This window comes from Haemaphysalis longicornis, unplaced genomic scaffold, assembly GCF_048455015.1.
Source record: "Haemaphysalis longicornis isolate Haplotype H1 unplaced genomic scaffold, Haemaphysalis longicornis Haplotype H1 scaffold_9, whole genome shotgun sequence".
NCBI classification, from domain to species: domain Eukaryota; kingdom Metazoa; phylum Arthropoda; class Arachnida; order Ixodida; family Ixodidae; genus Haemaphysalis; species Haemaphysalis longicornis.
The window spans coordinates 76,136,081-76,156,340 of record NW_027526460.1 but is presented as its reverse complement, the minus strand read 5'-3'; the positions used below and the strand labels follow the sequence as shown (position 1 = coordinate 76,156,340).

Here is a 20,260-nt window from a genome sequence, read left to right as displayed (position 1 = left end):
TGAACGCCAAACGAGAAACAGGCGCGCACGCACGACCAGTGAGAGAGAGGGGAAGAAAGCGAAGCCGTACACACTTTAAAAAGGAGGAGATGCCGCGAGAAAACGTGGCGCCGAAGTTGCCACCACAACAGCACGCTGTCGCGATCCGCAGCACCGACGCCACGGAAGCGACGGGACCGGTGCCACGATAGCGGCACGGGGCGCATACCGCGTTTCGCACCGAATAACCCGCGCACTCTATCTCCTCGTACACACACGTGAAATGGCTGCAGAAAAAGAAATGTTCCGACCAATGTTTCCAGCCACGATATGAGCCCAGTGTGTGTGCATACATACATACACATGGTGAGAAATGAGGGGCTCGTTGAAGGAATCAGAAAGGAAAGCCAGCAGTACAAAACGCTAAGGAAAGCGTAGGGGAACAGCTTGATCTTTCAACACCAAAGCAGTTTAAGCTTGAGCTAAAATAAAATAAAAAATGATAAATAATGCACAGAACAGCTCGCACTAGAGACGCCCAGTTCGCGAAGCCTGTTGTCGCGGGTTCTAGCGCGGTCTACTTTGGGTGAAAGCCTGCGGACATAACGATCCGGGCCTGCCAGTCACGCAGAACTTTCAGCGGCAAGTTCAGAAGCTGCGCAAGCTGCGTCAATTGCTTTGAGTAATATTACACATTATGATTAGCGAGGCTGACCTTTTTATTACTTTGTTATGTCAGAAAAGAACGCGGATAAATTTTAAAATAAAACACAGACGGCGGCAGCAGAGGCAGACAAAATACGGCAGAGCAGCGAAAGAGGCGAAACAGGTAGCAGCTTGAAAAACACACGCACGGCGAAGCAGCGCCGTTACCAATATACATAAGCAAACAAGACGGGGGCGCGTCGGCGAACAGCTTCTCGGCGCAAGAAGGTCTCTGGCGCAGCCTTGGAATTCCGAAACGCGCTACAGTCGGGCAGGGCAGGCCGCGGGGGTGCGCCAAAGAAAGCAGGCGAGCACCAGCAGCCTCCTCCCGCAGAAGCTTACGTAAAGAGGACAGACCTGGCTACGAGGTCGCTGCAGTTCCGATAACCAGTAGCATAGTATGCTTCCGAACGAGGGATAACCTAAATGGAATATTTTTTTTCCCCCGATTCTGAACGTTGATTGATTGATTGTAGGGTTTAACGCGCCGACGCAACGTAGGCGATGAGGCGCGCCGTAGTGGAGGGCTCCAGATTAATTTTGACCACCTGGGGATCTTTATCGTGCGCCGAAATCTCGTACACACGGGCGTTTTTGCTTTTCGCCTCCATCAGAAAAGCCGATTCTGAACGTGCCCACGATTCTAACCCTAGTATTCTGAATGCCTCCTCTACTCGAGCCTCCAGTAGAGGAGATCCTTGGAAGCCATTTTCCCGTTGAAAATTCGTTGTGTGGTCCCCAACTGCGCCGAGTCTAGGGAGCACATGCAGTGGAGGACGACTCAGAATACGGTCCTGAACTCCGGTAAACTAAAGCCCTCCCCAACTCGAGGACATCCTTAAAAGCGATTGTTGCATGTAAAAACATTGCGTTATACTCCACACAGCCGAGTCGAGGGAACACATGGACCGAAGGATAGATTCAGAATCTAGCCGTAAGTCTATTTTGCGCAAACATTCGCCGGCTTCGTTCGCTGCCGACAGCAGCCAAATACGGATTGCTACAGGTTCTCCCTACCATGTGCGATACGACATGGCTCGCCCGCCTGTTTAGGGGCGAGGGATTTCGATACAGGCGTGTGCGTGAAGAGCGCCGTCTGTTCTCTCGGAAGTGCAGAAACAGGACCGATCGAAGTTAAGAGGACAGGGTCAAAGGCCGCCCCCAACCGAGGACTCAGCCGGGCCAGGCCAATGTCACGGAGGTCCGACGCTTCCCTCGTCAGGCTGCTGACAGGATGGGGTCCCAGCGCTGACGTTGCCCACACTGGCCAAAGAGCGCCACTGGACTAACAGGCTCCTCGCGAGAACGTCGGGTCTGTAACTCGTCTCAAACGGGGCTGACTGACAACCAGACGAAGGAGAAACACGGAAGCACTTGCCGGCCTTCCCACGCCGCCATGGTTCTCGGGTTATAGTTTCCCAGACAATTAACTAAATATGCCAACTTGGAAAAAAACTTATAATCCCACTTAAATTCGCATTACAAAACGACAAGTCTAATGAAACTAGCCGGATGGAAGCGAAACTTTGGGTGTGGGGGCTTAAAGAGTAGCAAAGCCGAACTGGTGCATTAGGTCTCCCGACGCGCATAAGCGTTTCGGTTAACGCGACCACAACCAAAGAAAAACCGGCTGCTGCCCGTTCCGCACCGACAGGCACGCGCTGCCAAACGTGACGGATCGCTCCACAACAAAGCAACTATCAACAGCGGGCACGAACAGTCGCCCAAGAGTCTGCTGTCGCTGCCGCCGCCGCCTTGTGGGCGAAGAAGTCACGTGTCGTCCCGGACGTGTACCATTACACACACACAGGGACGGGTGGAACGCGTTGAACCTTCCCTCCCCATCCTCCTCCTCCCCATCCAGCATCTGCAGACGACGTCCAGATGGCACGCAGGGGACATGAGTCACCTCCTCGCACGCGCAACCAACGGCTCGGGTCAAGGCGGCGGCGGCAGCAGCAGGCGCTCCCAGAGAAAAGGCGGGCCCTGGCTGCTGCTGCTTGGAGCACTAGTACCACCACGCCTTTATCAGAGCGCAGAGCGCAGATGGCTGCCGCCGTGGGTGGAAGAGGAGAGCAGCGGCAGCAGCCTCGAACGCGACACTCGGGCCACGGACGCGAAGCGGAAGAGCGAGAGGCCCTCCCCCCACAGAAACGGCAGTAAAAGGTTAAAAAGGCAGGACGGGCGGAACGAGAGAAGCAGAGATGGGTACAATGCGGGGGGAAGATGCGAGACGAGACGTGGAAGAGGGACGGGGGGGGGGGACGACGCGATATTGAAGGCACCGTTATGAGGAGGCGTCGTTCCGAAGACAACGCTACCGATTCTCGGGAGCCGAGGCGCTCCCCGGGCACTGACGTCACCGAGTCATTACTCCGGTCGGGGCACATCCTCATACGCGGCGGCATTTCCTCGAAGGAGGGTGGTGGTGGTGATGATGATGATCGGCAAGGGACGGGGAAGATGACACATCGAATGAGTGCCCTTTGAGGGGTGAAAAAAAAGAAAAAAAAAATGAAGAGGAAGAACCGGGGGGTGGGGGGCAACTTCAATAAAGGGAAAAAAAACTTATCAGGGTGAACCACCTCTCGGTTTTTTTTCCCCCTTCGTATTGCGCTTATACACCAGACAGCTTGCTTAATTAAAGAAAAAGTAGCTTTAGTGCGCTCAAATTATGCCGTTAGCCTATCGGACGGACAGTGTGGACACTCGGACAGCGGTTACTTTTCTTATTAGTGGGTTTAATCAGAATTTAAATTGGATTTTTTATTTAAATTACTAGCTTCAGAGGGAGTGTTGCAATTACCTTAAATTCCATAATCCCTCGCACCGACTACACAGAAGAGTGAACTGACGAACTGAGAAAAGGCTCCAAACCAGCCAAGCGGAAATCAAGTCTGCGGGGTTGGCAGTGCCCTCGCACTAAAGCTACTGTGCGCGTGATGGTGGGTGGGCCAGTGTAAAGGGGGGCTAGTGTAAACGGTTATTAAAACTCCCATTTCCGCAACAAAAAAAAACTTGGAAATGCCTAGGGGCGGCACAGAAACAGATGAGTTTGTCGAGCAGTTTCCTTAAAGGAGCCATGAAGAGAAAATACAACTTCGTGTAATTTGAAAGAACTAGGATTCAGTATCTCACTCAGCTCCATTACAGCCACAAAAGGTGTTTTTTCAACGAAAAAAAAAAGCAAGAAGTATTTAAAAACTTTCAAATTTTGCGCCACCGTGACGTGTTATGAGCAAGAATGACGTCATACGGGCCAACAATAAAACATAATTTTCAGTGCGTTAACTGCACGTTAGCATTCAAGTGATGCGGTCAAATGGAACTAGAGGCCCCATTACAGACGTCCAGTCATGTGTCGTCGCGACAGGTCAGTTAGGCGGCCGCCAATCGCACAAACAAGGTTCCGTGACGTCATAGAAAAGTTGCGGGAAATTGGCTAGGGAGTCGCGACTGCTTCGCACGTTTTCTTTAATATCTCCGTTATTTGTTCGAAGATTGCAATGATATTGGTATCATTGTTATCGGGACTAAGCAGTCTTTCTAATAAACCCAACTTGTATTTTGTCTTCATGGCTCCTTTAACTCAACAAAAGAAAACAGGGGGAGGGGGGGGGGGCTGCGGTAAGGGGCGGAAAAAAACACTATTCATTCCTGTAGGCACGACATTACGAAACCGCAATCGACAGCTTAGCTTCTATGAGGAGAGCGATCGATCGAAGCCCAGCTCACTGATACACAGAAGAGGTCGACTTTTCTCCGCGTTCGGTCGGCAAACGACCAAAAGGAACAAACACCCTGACAATGGAAACGCGACATTCCCCATTGTTTTCGCAACAAAACCCGACGCGCGGCGCGAACGTTTTCGGATATGCAACAAAAGGATCAAAAAGGGTTGTCGGTTATACGGCAAGCCATGTAGAAAGCGGCAAGCGCGTAGCGTACACACATATAACACGCCCCCCGTCACAGCGCAGCAACGCCTGGTTTTCCGCGAGCAGAAAGGGAACTACGGAAGATTCGAACGATCGCTGCAGGCAAGCACGCTCAATTACTTTAACGGCCGCGCCAAGAGGAATAATATGCAGGAGAAATCCGCTCAGCGTATTGCATGTGCGTTCTTTATTTCTTTGTGGTTATGCGGAGACATCGCGTGACTCAGGATCGGCCCCCCGCGCAGCTGCTTCGCGTTTAGAAGAAACCGACGAATGAATGGCGGCGTTTCTTAAAGCACACCGGCAAACTCGACGACGACAGGTGTACGTGCGTGCCGGATTCGAGTTTGCCGCTCGGCAAACAGCTCGAGTTAAAAAAAAAAACGGCGTCGGGTTTATTACGACTATCCGCTATAAGAATGTCGATTAAATTTCTCTTTCAAAATTGCTGGGTCAAGAGGTGACAATTTTTTGAACGAACTCTGTGAAATGTTACAAAATATGGTGACGTTCGGGAACGCTGAAACATAAAACTTCTTTGATTATTCTCCCCTTCACCAAGCAGCACGAACACGAGACGACACGGAGCCAATTCAACATGACCGCAGCTCTTTCGAATTCAGACTTTAAAAAATAGCGAACCCATGTCCAGATAGATAGATAGACTGTTGCCTGATAGATAGATAGACTGTTCTCTTTAAACGGGTGGTCGACGGGAAATCCGGATCTGGCGTTAGCTGTCACACGGCAGATCTAATGACATTTACAGCAAATGTCATTCGCTCTGAATGTCATTAATTCGGCGCTACACGAGAATACCGAATGACATTCAAGGCGAATGACATTTACCGGCTAACTGAGGTCCCGGACCTCAGTTACACCTCAGTTGGCGGCCGAATGAGTAGCCTCGACAGCAGCGCGTCCCTAGACAGGAAAATTCAGTAACAAACCAAAGAATACTGTTTTTAAAAACTGTCAGTAAACTTATATTTTCTTTTTTGTATTGTTGTTCTAATAAAGAAAGACCAGGAAGTACTAACAAAAAAGAAAATCTCGTCCCCAGTGCACGCGCTACCCTAATCCGGATTTTTTGCAGACTTGTCTCAGCTTGTGATGTCTACTGATGTCACCTAAATCCGTGGTTTTCTTGTTTTTATTTTAAAAAATATTCCTTTGTTACGTTTTTTTTTAAAAAATATTAAGTGTGAAACCATTCTATATGCGCTTGAAATGTAATTTTGCGGTTTCGCGAGCTCGCTAATCGTCACCGCTATCACAATCAAATGACATTTGTTTCGCCGTGTAGACCCGCACGGCCGAGCCGAATGTCATTTACAGCTAATGTCATTCAGTTTGAATGACATTAGATTTGCCGTGTGACAGGGGTATTAAACACATCTATTACTGTCCTCCACTTCCTCTGAAACCCTCCGTTATGCTCTTTCGCCCCCAGTGCTCCAGTCTTCTTTTCGTGACTTCGACGGCTTCCCAGTGAGGCTGTCGTTTCGGTCCGTGGAAGCCCAGCGCCGTCGTTGGAATTACCCCAGGTCGGACGATTACCCCAATGTTGCCTGGCTGCCCCAAGTTTTCGTTTCCCGTGGTCCCTTGAGAAAAGCGTAAACCACATACTCATGGCGTACCCATGTCACGCACGGGTTCCAAGGACTTAACAGCTACTTGAGGAGCGTGAGAAATTCGTTGGAAGGAACGCCCCTTCCTGTAAATTTCCGCAAGGCTAGCGCAGTCGACACGAATCAGACCGTGTTGTCCAAACAGCGATCGTTGCTCATTCAGGCAGGATGCGAAGAGACGTGAAAATAATTTGTCACGTGAAAAACACCTCGCCTTCGCTGCGGGTCGCATATCCGCTGTACTGCACACACTTTGCCCGGGATCACGCCATTCACATGCATGCTCGTAAAGATAGTAATGCTCACGTTTTTAGGCCGGCTTCCCGAATTCCGACCTCGCACGATCTGCAGCTCGTTTCAACCAGAGCGGATCGAGGTCCTGTACGAGATAGCCGAGATAACGCGACAGAAGCCGACAACAGGATTCGGGCGCTGTGTTCGCATTAGACGGCACGTGGAACTGTGTATCGAAGTGCGCGCGGAGCGTGGGTCACACCTCTTGACGCACGCGAAGTCCAATCGGAGCCTCCGATTCCAAACAGCAACATGCGCGAACGTAGTTCGAACGGACCATAACAAAGGAGATAGAAGCTGCGAATAAGGCGAAAGCATTATATGTTTCGTCGTTGAGTCGCAATTCAACGTCCTCGAGAGAAAACCGGTCGTCGCCACAGTACAAAAAGATTCTATGTCGGAACAAAAATGTGGATGGCAAAGTGAACTCGTGTGGATGTCTATATAACGGTTGCTCGTAAAATAGTCACCCCGGACGTGGAAGAAAAATATTTCGACGGCAGACGTGAGTGCTGAAAAGGAGAACGTGATACGAAGGAAATAATAAAATCATCACCGACAGTTTCGCCTTCAAGTTGTCTTGGACATAACATAGGAATAACTAATATATATATATATATATATATATATATATATATATATATATATATATATATATATATATCTTGACAGGAAAGACATGAATGAAGACAGAAACAAGAGTAGGCAGAGAAAGCTTTCGTTGGTTTTCTTGACTGTATGCCCTCATGTCTTCATTCAACGAGGCCCTCATTTCCCATTATTTCACTCACGCTTTATCAGTGGTCCTTGATGAACTAATTACTAATTCCATGAACCGCGGCAGAAAAGAAAATTGTTCTCTGCGTACAGCCAGAGGCAGTCGTGACGCCTAACGATTTTCTAGTTGCCTAAAGAGCATCGCTGTTCAGCTTAATAAGAAGTTCTCGCGCCGAATCACTCAGACGGCGCACTTGATTGCCCCTACGTTTACGCGTATTACCTGACACGCGAAGAGGCGCCGGTTGGGCGAAACGTTTCTTGAATCAATTAACCGCGTCCGTTGACGTCACAACAGCACAGAGGTGCAAACGTCATGTCCTCGCCCCGAGCGCCTATCCCGAACAATGAATCGGAGCTAATTAACAGCGTGATAACGGACGAAAAACACGGGCCCACATTTCATTCACGAGCTACGCGAAGCAGCAGTCACCGACGGAGTTCTAGCGGAAGCAACGGGCTTAATTATTCTTTTCCAGTCGAGATAACATGCACGACAGTTTCTCGCTGTACGCAGAGGGCAATTTTTATCGCCCGCGGTTCACGAAATTATTAGTTAGTTCATCAAGGGCCACTGATAAAGCGTGGGCGGCTCCATCAAGCACAAAAAATCCCATTCCACCGGCTTTTGAATGGTCCAAATTAGCTGCCCTCGCTTCAAACACGTCCGGTACGCAAACTGATAACGAAACAATTCAGAGCCCGGCTTTGATGCAGTGCAGCGAAGCGATAAGGAATGTAAAACTCGCACTGCCAAGTCGTATGCGTCTTACTCATTCCAATGCTTTCATTCCAGGTGTCACTGAACTCATGAGTCACAAAATTGACATTCTCTTCGCCTATGGGCGCGTATGCCGCATATGCTGTAAACAGGCGGCGTTGTTTATACTAAACGTATAACCAACGCCGGTTCTACTAAATAAACATCACCACAGTTAGTATAACCGCGGGTCTTGATCGTTGGCTATACAAACCATCACCAACGTGAATGTCACGCCACGCTTTAAATAGCTGCAGGTACCCTAGTTGTGTCATGGGTTCAAATCGCAATACAGCAGGAAGCCGTGTCTGAAATTTGTCACGGTGCGAATTTTTCACTTTGAACACCTGCTCCGCGCTTGGCTGTGCTTTTTTAAAGATGACAACTATCAGGTCTACCCCTCTTTTTACCTCATTGAGAACAGTAGTAATACAGCTGTGTAGAGTCTCCTCTGGCCAATCAAGTTAGGAACGGTCACCGCAGGAAGAAAGACTTCCACAACACGCACGAGAGGCGTAAACGTTTGCGCATTATGAGCAGAGCCTAGTGCTTTGCCACGGGCGGCTGCTTTGTACAACTCAACTTGCACGAGTGGCATTTCACCTGGACCCCTTCGAGAAATATAGTTACATACGCATTCGGCGAAACGATTGATTGATTGTAGGGTTTAACGCGCCGACGCACCGCAGGCGATGGGGAGCGCCGTAGTGGAGGGCTCCGGATTAATTTTAACACTGGAGATCATTAACCTGCGCCGGCATCTCGCACACACGGGCGTTTCTGCTTTTCGCCTCCATCAGAAAGGCGGCCGCCGCGGTCGGGAGTCGAACCAGCGTCCTCGTACTCAGCAGCACACCGCTTAGCCACTGAGCCACCGCGGCGGGTCCATTCAGCGAAACGAGAAACGCCCGGGGCATCATCAGATATACCGAAACTACGTTTACAACAACAGCTCTCAAGACGTTACGGTTTGGCGGCCAGAAACGCAAAAGACGTGGCCGAGGAACTCACTCAGCAGGATGCTAGACGACGAGGCAGAAAAGTTGGGATACCGTTGCAACTTCCGCTGATAGCCGCCGTGGGGCAGCAACGCTCCGTTTGCCGCCACGGGCCTAACGAACTTCTCGTTGACGCACGGTTGCGGGCTCCAGCGGCGACGATGACCGAGGTGGCACGTGCGACGAAGTCGCTCCAGGCCGGCCGACGGCGACATCCCGACAGGCAGCGACACGAAGGCGTTCGCACAAACACGGGCGACACACACGGCTGGCACAAGCCCCGGCGAGCAACGACTGTGCGCGTGAAGTACGGCCCGATACGTTTGTGTGAGTGACGGAGGAGGGCGAGGCGCCGCTACGGGAGTGGAAGAGGAGGAGAGAGCGCGCAACAACAGCAGCGGCGGCGGCTCCGAGGTTTCGTTAGCGCAGATCCCGGCTCCCGCACGTGCACGCCAGATCCTCGCAGGAGAAGGCGACTCGCGCAGCATAAGAAGCAAAGCACAGGTGTGCACGTAACAGGCGCTCCCTCTCCCCACGTGATCGCACGCGGCACCCGCAGCAGCTGTCGAGGCGGCGGAGAGAATCGCGCAACGCGACAACGTGACTGTCTGCGATCACGTAGATGGCAGTGTAAACAGAGGCAGAGGAGGAGACGGCGAGGAAGGGGGAGAGAGGACACGCATTGAGACAAAGTAGCGCGGATTGAAAACGCTTCTCACTCGCGTAACACTGGAGGAGGTGAGGGGGAACCCCATTTATGCAACGCTTGGAGGGGAAGTGAAGGAAAATAGGCACGCCGGGAAATAGATGCGAGAGAGAGAGAGGTGAAAGACACTCGCCTCTTCCGCCACTGTTGCTTCAGAATAAGAGGCAAGAAACTCCATAGCGCAGAGTGAAAGTAAAAACATAAAAAAAGAGAAAAAAAAGGACATCGCGACGAGTAGGTCTTTCACGAGCATCCACATCTGTCCGCACGCACTCCTCCATTTTTCTCTCGCATCAAAAAGAGCGCCGTCGGTAGGAAATTACCATCATCATATAGAACGACGCGCGCGCCAAAAGAAAAAAAAAAAAACACTGACACAAAAGAGAAAACTGGAACAGGGCGATTTTTGCTCCGGGAGCCAGCCTTTACGGCGAGCAGGTGGCGGCGTCGGAACGGAAGAGCCGCTGTTGAGAAGAGCAGCGCTAAGAGAAAGAAGGGCGACGAGATTACGACCGCCACGAGTAAGTAGACGCCAAGTTCATTCACACCCAGTACTGAGACGACGCGCCTACCAAAGGAGCTTCGCGCACGGACACGCCCGGTTTAACAGTTGGTGAAGGAGACACACCACCCACTTCCGCCGCCAGCTGGCGGCGCGACAAACAAAAACAAATAAAAACACATCCGCATTATGAAGACGAGAGGCGAGGTGATTAATGCGAGCACATTATTATGCTCGGCGTCCACTTGTGAGAACACCGCGACATCCGGAGCGGTCTTCGGTGGTGAATGCCCGTTCTTGCAGAGCTTCTAGCACGGAGAAAAGGGCTAAACTGGTACATAATTACCCCGCCAGCTACTGTGAGCAGCTGTGAGCGCACGCCAGCGAAATAGTACGCACTCATTCCTCCGCGTACGACTCGGAGCACCCGACTCCGTGTCCTCGCATTCGGTGAAACTTGAGCAGCGTTTTTTCTCCAGTGACGAGCCACTCTCGCCGCGGCAACTGTACGGAGTGCTGCAAGACGAGCCAAGGAGACCCTCGATTGCTGAACACACGCTTTCAGAAAACTCGAGATAAGGTGCGGGGATCACTTACAACTGCTGAAACTGGCGTTTTATTGGCCACTCAGACAGATAAAAGACGCTGCAGTACCATAAGGTACAAATTTAGACGACGGGGAGAGGTAAAAGTACGCCGGATCGACGGTATACACCACGGAGAGAGTATATAACGAGATAAGCGCGCGCATTTCACGAAGCCAGGCGATTCCCTCGGCTTCTCGTTCGCCGAGGAAAATGGGTTACGGAAGCAGCAGGCAGTGGAGAGGGAGCGCGTATAGCGAAAGGAGAAGACGCTGACAAGGACGACGACGTTCGAGTGACGGCTTCCTTTCGAGATAGGAAGAGAGCAATATCACGAGATTGCTCGGCGGCGACTGCGGGCGCTTACTCAGAGTTGCGTCAATACAGAAAGGCCGGAGGAGACTACATATCATGAGGGGGTATCCCCGGAGAGCACTACCCACGCACAATGGCCAAGGCGCACACGCACGCTGCCTCTCGCGCCACGTGGAATTAAGGAGCTATGGTTATTATTGCGTGATGCACAACGATGCCCCACGAACTGAAACTGCGTGCTGAGCTTTTCATTTCGTAAATACATGAACTGCTGTGCAGTACGCTGTACGCAGAAGCTATAGGAATCGGACACTTCATGTCTCAACACTCGCGATAAGAAAAAAAAAAGTGTGTGGGGGTGTCTCTAGGGATGGGGGGTATATATTGATTGATATTTATTTATTGATTGATTGATTGTACGGTTTTATAAAACGCGCCGACGCAACGCCGACGATGAGGCGCGCCGAAGTGGAGGCATGGCCTCCGGATTAATTTCGACCACCTGGGGATATTTACCGTGCGCCGAAATCTCGTACACACGGGCGTTTTTTGCTTTCCGCCTCCAGCAGGAAAGCGGCCACCGCGGCCGGGAATCGAACCCGCGTCCTCGTGCTCAGCAGCACAACGCCTTAGCCACTGAGCAACGGCGGCGGACGGGGCGTTAATATTAAAGCAGTAAATTATGCTCCGCGCAGCTAAGAGTGCGTCTTCCTTCTTCCGCATCACAAGTAGGCGAAATTACAGGGAACGGTACAGTATGACCGCTTCTGTACACAAAGCAGTAAGGTGGTTATCGCTGTAGTTATTTGCTAGGACAACAAGGTCGCTTTCTTCTGTCCTTTGAACGCTTTTCCGTACCGCCCCCGAAGCTAATAAGTCCTAAGACGCGGCGAGAACAAGTGGGTTGCAGTTCGCTCATCCCCCACCGTGCAATATGAAGGTTTCAGGACTCCAGAGGGGCAAAACCCAAGTTATTTACGAAGTCTGCATGATGGAACGGGCGGTTCCACGCAGCTACGCGGGGCGCCAGATAAGCGCACGAAGAGCGAGGTGACACAGGCACCTATAGAGCCACCAGCAGATACCAATCCGTCTACTCTGTAGACTTAAACCGAAGCCCTCGCACAGAATGACGTCATTGCAAATAAGACGAACCCATCCGCGCTCTATGCCGAACTTCAGGCTCATCACACAACTGCAGTCTGCATCTTCACGAGCCAAGAAAGAAGCTCAGCCAGGCGAATAAGAGAGGTATAAAATCGGCAAGCGCAATGAAGCCCTATAAGTGTAGCCGGGAACTGATAAACAGCAACAATTGCTATTTTTTCTTAGGCAGGCAAGTTTTGCGTACACTCCCACCCGTTACGAAGGGAAGCAGTGGGTGATAAATTAACAATCAGCGTCGCTGGAGTGAAAGAGGGAGACGGACACCTGCTCTGGCGACTGGCGCAACCAAGCACGGGCGACAGCCGATCACTCCCGGCTGTAAACACGTTTCCCGCCAGAAAACAGGCGCAACATACGACGCACGATGCCGCGTCACTGGGAGATAAACCCTCGCATTATCCACAGGTGGCGCTACAACGATAAATACGTTACATAAAAGGAAACAAAAAAATCGAACAAACGCGCGTCGATTGACAAGATTCTGCAACATCCCGTGGGGGAGGGGGAGCGCTGCGCGATCCTCGCTTGAGGTGACGACGCCTAGTAAAGCGCGCTGCCACGGCCGGGCAGGGCAGCGCGGGGCTTTTCCGGAGAAAGGAATTCCTTAACGCACCAGTGGCCAGCGCGGCCATCGCAGCGACGAGCCTCTCCCACCGTCGCGATCCGGTCCGCACGCAAGGACGTTCCAGGACCCCGCGGCGGCGCCAGATGCTCATCAACATGCGAAGGAAGCGCTGCGATTAATCGAGCCACTGCAGCATGCAACGCGGGCACCCGAAACTCGAGCGACGCGTGACTCTTCCAACTATAATACGCCCAAGTGCGAGGTTAAGAAAAAAAAAGGCCACCTGTCGTCTGCAGGAATGCAGCAGCCAGGAGCGCTCCCTACTACCGCGACATATCTCGCAGGTCACAGATGCTGTCCCCCTCCAGGTATGCATAAAACGAGAACAGCATTGGCGCGGTATGCACCCCGGTGGTGTTCCACGAAGCTCGCCTGCTGCGATGCCTTTTTGGGTGAGCGTATCTGGGAGCGCCATCGCGAAAACAGCTTACGGCATTCCGTTTTCTTTCTTTTGCTATACGCTTGGATTACTCTGCATTACGATATAGCCGAAGGTCACTTCGCGGTTCCGAGAGCTCTCAGCGATCACTACTTCGACGAAACCGACTGGCGAAAATAGGCGAAAGAAGCGCCTGTCCGTTTGACGAACATCGAAATGAAGACGCCATCAAAGAGAGTTGCAGCCGAAGGACGAACCCCGGGAGTGTGATAGCAACCATACTCCCGCAGGAATCCACAACCGTACAAAGCATGCACAAACCCATGCCAAGGCACAGCTTTAAATGGTGTGGGATGGCGCCAGTATATATATACAGCCGAGTTCCGCGTACTGAACGATGCCTCGAAGGGCGAAACAAGCGACGAGTTCACTCGGGCATCACGTGAGCTAGTGGATGTCCTGACTCATTTACATAATGACTCGCTGGATCAAGTGACCATAAGCAGTTCACTGTGCCCGCCCGTGGCATGAGACGCTCCTCACCCGTACGAGACTCTTCGCAAGATTATTTCGAACAATCGCTAAAATTAAAAACAACGAGTTTGTCAAACTCACACACAAGGAGTGAACACCGTGTCGTAGCGAGGTAGTTTACCATGGATTAAGCAAACGTTAAACGGGCAGATCCCAGCATACTCGGATCCAACGTTTAACTCTTTTTTGACATCCTATCGAAAAAGCGTTAAATCTTACCGGTACTAAGCCACGGGGCAGAAACTTGGAGGGCTCGCTAAGAGGGTTCAACTTAAATTGAGGACGACTCCAGCGAGCAATGGAACGGAAGATGATAGGTGTAACATTAAGGGACAAGAAAAGAGCGGAGTGGGTCAGGGAACAAACGCATGTTAAGGACATACTTAGTAGAAATTAGAAATTAAGGAGAAGAAATGGGCGTGGGCAGGGCATGTAATGTGAAGGCAAGATAACCGTTGGTCATTAAGGTTAACAGAGTGGATCCCTAAAGAAGGCAAGCGTGGCTGGGGGCGGCGGAAAGTTAGATGGGCAGATGAGATCAAGAAGTTTGCGGGGATAAATTGGTCGCAGTTAGCACAGGACGGGATAATTAGAGATTAATGGGAGAGGCCTTTGCCCTGCAGTGGGCGTAGACAGGCTTGTGATGATGATCATCATGATGCTGATGCTGACGACGACATCCTATAGCGTGGAAAGGGGATTCCAGTAAGGCGAACAACGGCTTATCCGGGAACTCGGCTCGGCTGAGTTCGGTTTAACGGTAGTCGACTGCTCATCATGACGAACGAAAAAAGAAAATAAAACCCGCTCGGCACTCTTCATGCGTACCGCTTCGAATGTCACCAAGGCTTCCGACCAAGATTCCCGCTCGCTTGCCAGCCGAAAACAATGGGAGAGACGGTGGCAGGGGCGGAGAGAGGAAGCAGCTAGGCAAGAAACAAGGCCGCAACGAGAAGTCCGAGGGGACGTGCGCGGAATGCGGAATTCCGAGCCGTCGCGTGCGCACAGGTCCGACACGCCGGCAGAAGAGCGGACAGCGAGCGAAAAAAAACAGAGAGGCCCCCGTTACTGACGAGACGTCCCCGCGAAGTCAATTGCATGCTCGTGACGGACGCGTTTCATGGCAGGGTCAGCAAAAGTTGGCCACCGCGGCCCAAAGACAAAGAAACGGATGATGAACGAAACCAAAGCCACCGCCGCCGCCGCAGTTGCACCTTTGCGTGCCTAGGCGTCGTCAAAATCCTCGGAGCAGCTGCCCGGCTGCTCGAAGTGTTGCTTGTATGTTTATGACCAGGATAGCTATAGACAATGCGCTCCCAAACGAGAGACAGCCGACAAGACAAGGAGACTGATGGAAACTAGAGCAAACCGCCTCGTTGCCACCTTGCACACAGAAGAGTGATACGGTTGTGCGCCCACTATAATTGCGGAATAAACCAACAGCCCGCCCAACAGGAATGACGAGACGTAGACTGCAGGAGCTACGGATTGACAATTAAGGCTGGCAGTCACCAAAGCAGAACCTGTGCTTTAAAAAAAATTGTGACCTTAGTGTTCACTTTTTTATACGCAAATAAACTGTAATATAAAGTTAGGGCGAAAAACACCCAAGAGGGTTTCTCTAAGATGATCATCCTTCAAAAAATTGTCGCGACAAATATTGTTATGCTCTTCCCGGTGACTTTGCAATCGTATATTTAACCTAATAACCAGTAACATAACTCTTGACATTAAATATAAAAACATCAATCGCACAACGTCCGTGGGTCAGAACGAAGCTGGCTACCACCAATACCCGATAGATGAACTCGATTGGTAGGGCGCCGTATACGCGCTATCCCAAAAGTTGTGGGTTTGTATCCCACCGCAGTCGCGTACTTGCTTCTGATTCGTTTCTTAGTACCACCTCGAAATTCCCATTTCTACGCAAAAAATGACACCACCTACTTCAACAACGCCTTCACCTGAGTTGTTCTCGAGCGTTGGTCGAGACACACGAGCCCCTGACTGAGCATGTGGGCGCGTGCACGCAGGCGCACACAAACATATACACTAAGGCCTACGATTTCCTTGCCCTTATTTCCGAAAACAAGCTAGTACTTTTTAGTTTACAGCTTCTCCGAGCGCAATCACCGGTGCAAGGCTCCACTACACTCGAATCTTCCACAGCTTCTGTACCTTGCAGTTCCGCAATAGGCCTCGACTACACTTTCAGCGCAACATCCGGTTTCCCAATCATGGTCCGTTGTAGTAAACAGCGAACAAGCGGTATAGTAGAAACGACAGCAATTGCGGACTTCGCTTATTATGCCTCAAAGAACGCCCATTCACGTGCGGCAACAGCAATTTCGCGTAAATCTGTCGCACGCAATTACACACCCAGTTTTAAATTAACCTTGCAACGCTACATGTGTGACACTTTCGCAGCATCAGAAAATGTTACCAAAGGTACCAGGTCCTTTAATATCAGACTCAGCACACTGCCCCTACGGTGGTGTCTCCCCAGGAATGCAATAGTGTGTAGTAGCGAAGCCGACTTAAAGGGCCTCGGTGTATAGTGTTTTGCAGGGATACACGGGGTCTTCTCGTACCACCTCCTAACAACCATCTTCCCAACAACGTATTCGGGTATAACGGTGAGGCCGACGTTAAAGTAGCTCAATGTATACAAAAGCGGCACACGCATTTATTCCACAATCCCCACTTAAAAGTCTCGGCCGTTTTTTTTTTTTTTTTTTTTTTTTCCCCAGCTTCACCCTAACCCTTTGCAGAAGCGCTCGGCATCGCTTCAGTCATCCCGGGGCGCTGCGGGCAACTTGACAAGCGCTTTCGCACGTGAGCGAACCTGGAATCGGCTCACACGGGTCAGAGGAGGGAAGCCCCCCACAGCGGCCTCCCCAGAAGAGGAGGCCGATCGCGAAGAAAAAGCGTCATCGAAGGCGCTGACGTCCGCACTGACGTCCGTCAAGGACCGCCGCGGCGGGTCGAAGGTGCGCGCTTTTCGAGTCTCCTTCACAGCGTGCGTGTGTGGGGCTACGTGGCGGGGGCGGCGTAACGCCGGCGCAAAGACGAGAAGGCGGCAGGATCAGAGAGTGACGGACGAGTCGACACGACGACAGGAACCCACGGCACCCATGTATCCTCATTAAGAGACCCAATAAATGTTTTTACCGCCCAAAAGGACGCGCGCTCAACCTTCCGCTCCCAAGTAAGGCACGACCGCATAGCACTTCAGCCACCACCACCTTTTAACAAACAGCTTGTAAACGTATCAGTTAGGTCCGGATTCCATGAGTTACCCACAGTAATGTCCAGTTTTGTTGTATCAGCTGAGGTCGATGGCAAACTGCGAGATTGGAACCAAACACAATTTTCCCAGCTAGTCTGTCGGGGTATGACTCCACTCATAATCGACCCACGCACGGCCCTCTTCGAACAGAAAAAATCCGGGCACACTGCCCGGCCTGTTCTAATGCTCAGGCGAGCGATCCTGGTTGAGCATCAGATACAGCTCGCTGGAACAACTAACGTGACCTTTTATCGACGAGATCGTTCTGATATCCAAGGCTGATTTCGCGGATAACAGCGTGCATCATCGCAAACGACCGCAAAACAGTTTGCCCCCGACGCGTAACCGCCGAGAACGTGCGTCAATTGCACTTTCTGACGAGGCCAACCATAAACGGATAACGCTCGCGATAGTAGAGGGATCTGCGCCAGTGCAACATCGGACTGGGTACGGCTTGCTCCGTACAGCCACGAAGCTTTACCAGAACAGTCGGCACAACCAGCACAACCAAACTGATTACTCGCAACCCTTCTGTATTAGCAAGTTCGTTGCGAGTACGGCCTACGATGAAATCGCATTTCGTAGCGCGCTGGCAGATGCTGTAAGATCGCTAAACTACTCAAGCAATGGAAGTCTTTGGGCTCGCTGGTTCGCACTACGTAAAAAACAAAAAGAGCGCGCACGCACGCACGCACGCACGCGCACGCACGCACGCACGCACACACACACACACACACACACACACACACACAGACACACACACACACACACACACACACACACACACACACACACACACACACACACACACACACACACACACACACACACACACACACACACACACACACAGCGCAGCGTCGTGTGTGTATCCGAGGATTGTGTCTCGTCTTGAGCGCCGTTTTTGTTTTTTACACTAAACTACAGCCGAAACGACGGTAGCAAAACGGTTTATATGTGGCACTGAAATAAAATTAGTATATACGCAGTGATTTTCTCAGCCTCAGTGTCAACGAAAATAATAACGCAAGGGTTTTTTAAAAAACCTCACGTACTACGACGATCCAAAAGCATTGACCAGAACTATAGAAAAGCCACCAAGTGAAGAGCAGTAAAAAATGAGAGGAAAGGGGTAGGGCAGCCAGGAAATGAATGTTTGTTTAGTCGGCATTAGCCGCACCAAAAGCGAATAAACAAGCAAACAGTGGAAGCCCCAGCACGCACGCAGGAGGAGTCAACAAACACGAGTTCGCGAACGACGGACATACCGACACACCGACAGGGCTGCGAGCGTCGCAAAACGAAAGAAAAAAAAATCAGAGCAAGCGACAGGTCCGCAGCAGCCGGGCTTAAATATTACGAATGAAGCCCGACAGGCTGCCCGGCGGCCGCACATAAATCGACGACGACGTCGTCCAGCAAAGTTGAAAGGATTATCCTCGGGGACGTGACAGTGGCACGGAAATAGGCCCCCGCAGTGTGTCGCCCCAGCAGGCGAAGGCGGAGGGTGTCGAGAGAGTGAGAGAGGGTTCCACAGAACGTGAACACGCAATGAGGAAAAGTGGAACTCGGAAAGAGGACCCGCACGGGGGGAAGACATTTTCTACGTACGCCGCAGGTCCCAGCGGATTTCACGGATCCATTTTTCATCCTTTGGCCAGGTCACCCCTTTCGTTTTCTCTTTTTGCGCTTCGAATTCTTCCAGATGCATAACTAGGGGGACGCTTGGGGTGTTTCTTTTTTCTTTGTGAGGCGGTCTAACGACAGCAACACGAGGGACGCAGCGTCGATTTGTCTCCGTTAAGCCGCACTCTCTCTAAGGAGGAGGGGGAGGTACACGTCCGAATTAACGAACGAACGCGGGAAACACAAAAAAACGTACCAAAAAAAGTTTACGACAAGCAAGGACGGCCACTGCTAGCGGGCGTCGCCGTGCGTGGACAGTATGACAAGTCGCCCCAAACTCACCAGGCGGCAGCCCTTCGCCCGTAACCTCGAGACCAGAGCACTGAGCCTGGGCTGGTATGTTCGGCATAAATTTCCGACATATATTTTTGGAACCAGGCATTACACATAAGTCAAGATGAACACACTGACGTGTGCGATGCACCCGCCGCGACTCCGGGTAGGCTTAGCATATTTTACAACCATTTTTTTTTTGCACCACGCATTACCCATAATTCCTGATATCACTACCATCGACTACGCTGTGTGATGTTTCTACCGGGACTCGGCCTCCGACGTTTCCCTTCTTCTGCGTTTCTATGCCTCGCATTTAAAGTGCGCGCCTTGGGCGAGCTTGCGCCATCTGGTGAACCACCCGCGAGGCAGAATTTCACCGACAGGTTCCAGCCACGCGGCTTGGTTACGCGCGTATACGGACGGGGACGGCGCGTTTTTCGCCGACGGAGCCAAATAACGCTTTAATGACGCTGACAGGTTAAAAGAAGAAAAAAATCACGCTAACCTCGCCGGCGCGTCCACGCGACGCTCGCCCAACGCGAGACCAGTGAAGCAGGCCGGAGCCAAGCGAATTAATGGCAAGCCGCGGTCGACGGGCGCTAATTACGCCTCACGAAGACAGGCATGCCGTAAACAAGCCGGATTACGCGCGAAGAAAGATACCGCAGGGGAGGGAGGAGGAGGGAAGGAGACGGTCTATCCGCATGTCAAGCACGGACAATGTTGGCACGCAACGAATCGCACAGCTGCTGCTGCTGCTAACATGACAGGCGCGCATACACACGCACGCACGCACGCACCGGCCGAGATGGAGCGAGAGAGAGAGAGACCGTTTGGACACACCTGGCTCGTTTTACGAGATCCGCGCTCCACGCTTGGCAGTGTATGCGTGCGACGGCCGGAATAAAAGACCGGCGAAGAGAAAATAAAAGAATCAGGCAGGTGTCCCCGCCTGTGCGGCCCGCGCAAGCGACGATTCTGAGACACGGCAGCAGCTTGCTTGCGCGGAGAAACAGCTCCGTGCTGCAGATGCCAAGTATCCATCTTTTTTTTTCTCTTTTTTTTTTTTTCCTGTTTCGCCGAAAGCACGGTCGCCCGATAGATCGATACTCGCG

The 20,260-nt window shown here is 51.5% G+C and overlaps 1 protein-coding gene across 9 annotated transcripts in view; it reads right to left on the bottom strand.

Annotated features, from left to right (window-relative positions):
• Nucleotides 1–20,260, bottom strand: part of LOC144153947 (cyclin-dependent kinase 16-like) — a 145,008-nt gene that overhangs the window by 32,746 nt on the left and 92,002 nt on the right. Inside the window, exon 1 of one of the 9 annotated variants that reach the window (XM_077685724.1) lies at nucleotides 9,096–9,509. The exons of 6 other annotated variants lie outside the window; for them this stretch is intronic. In XM_077685724.1, coding sequence (XP_077541850.1) covers nucleotides 9,096–9,297 — 202 coding nt within the window. In that variant the 5' untranslated portion in view covers nucleotides 9,298–9,509. Of the gene's footprint in view, nucleotides 1–9,095; nucleotides 9,510–20,260 lie in introns of those variants that run through there. 2 more of the 9 variants (XM_077685723.1, XM_077685725.1) reach the window with 2 other exon arrangements.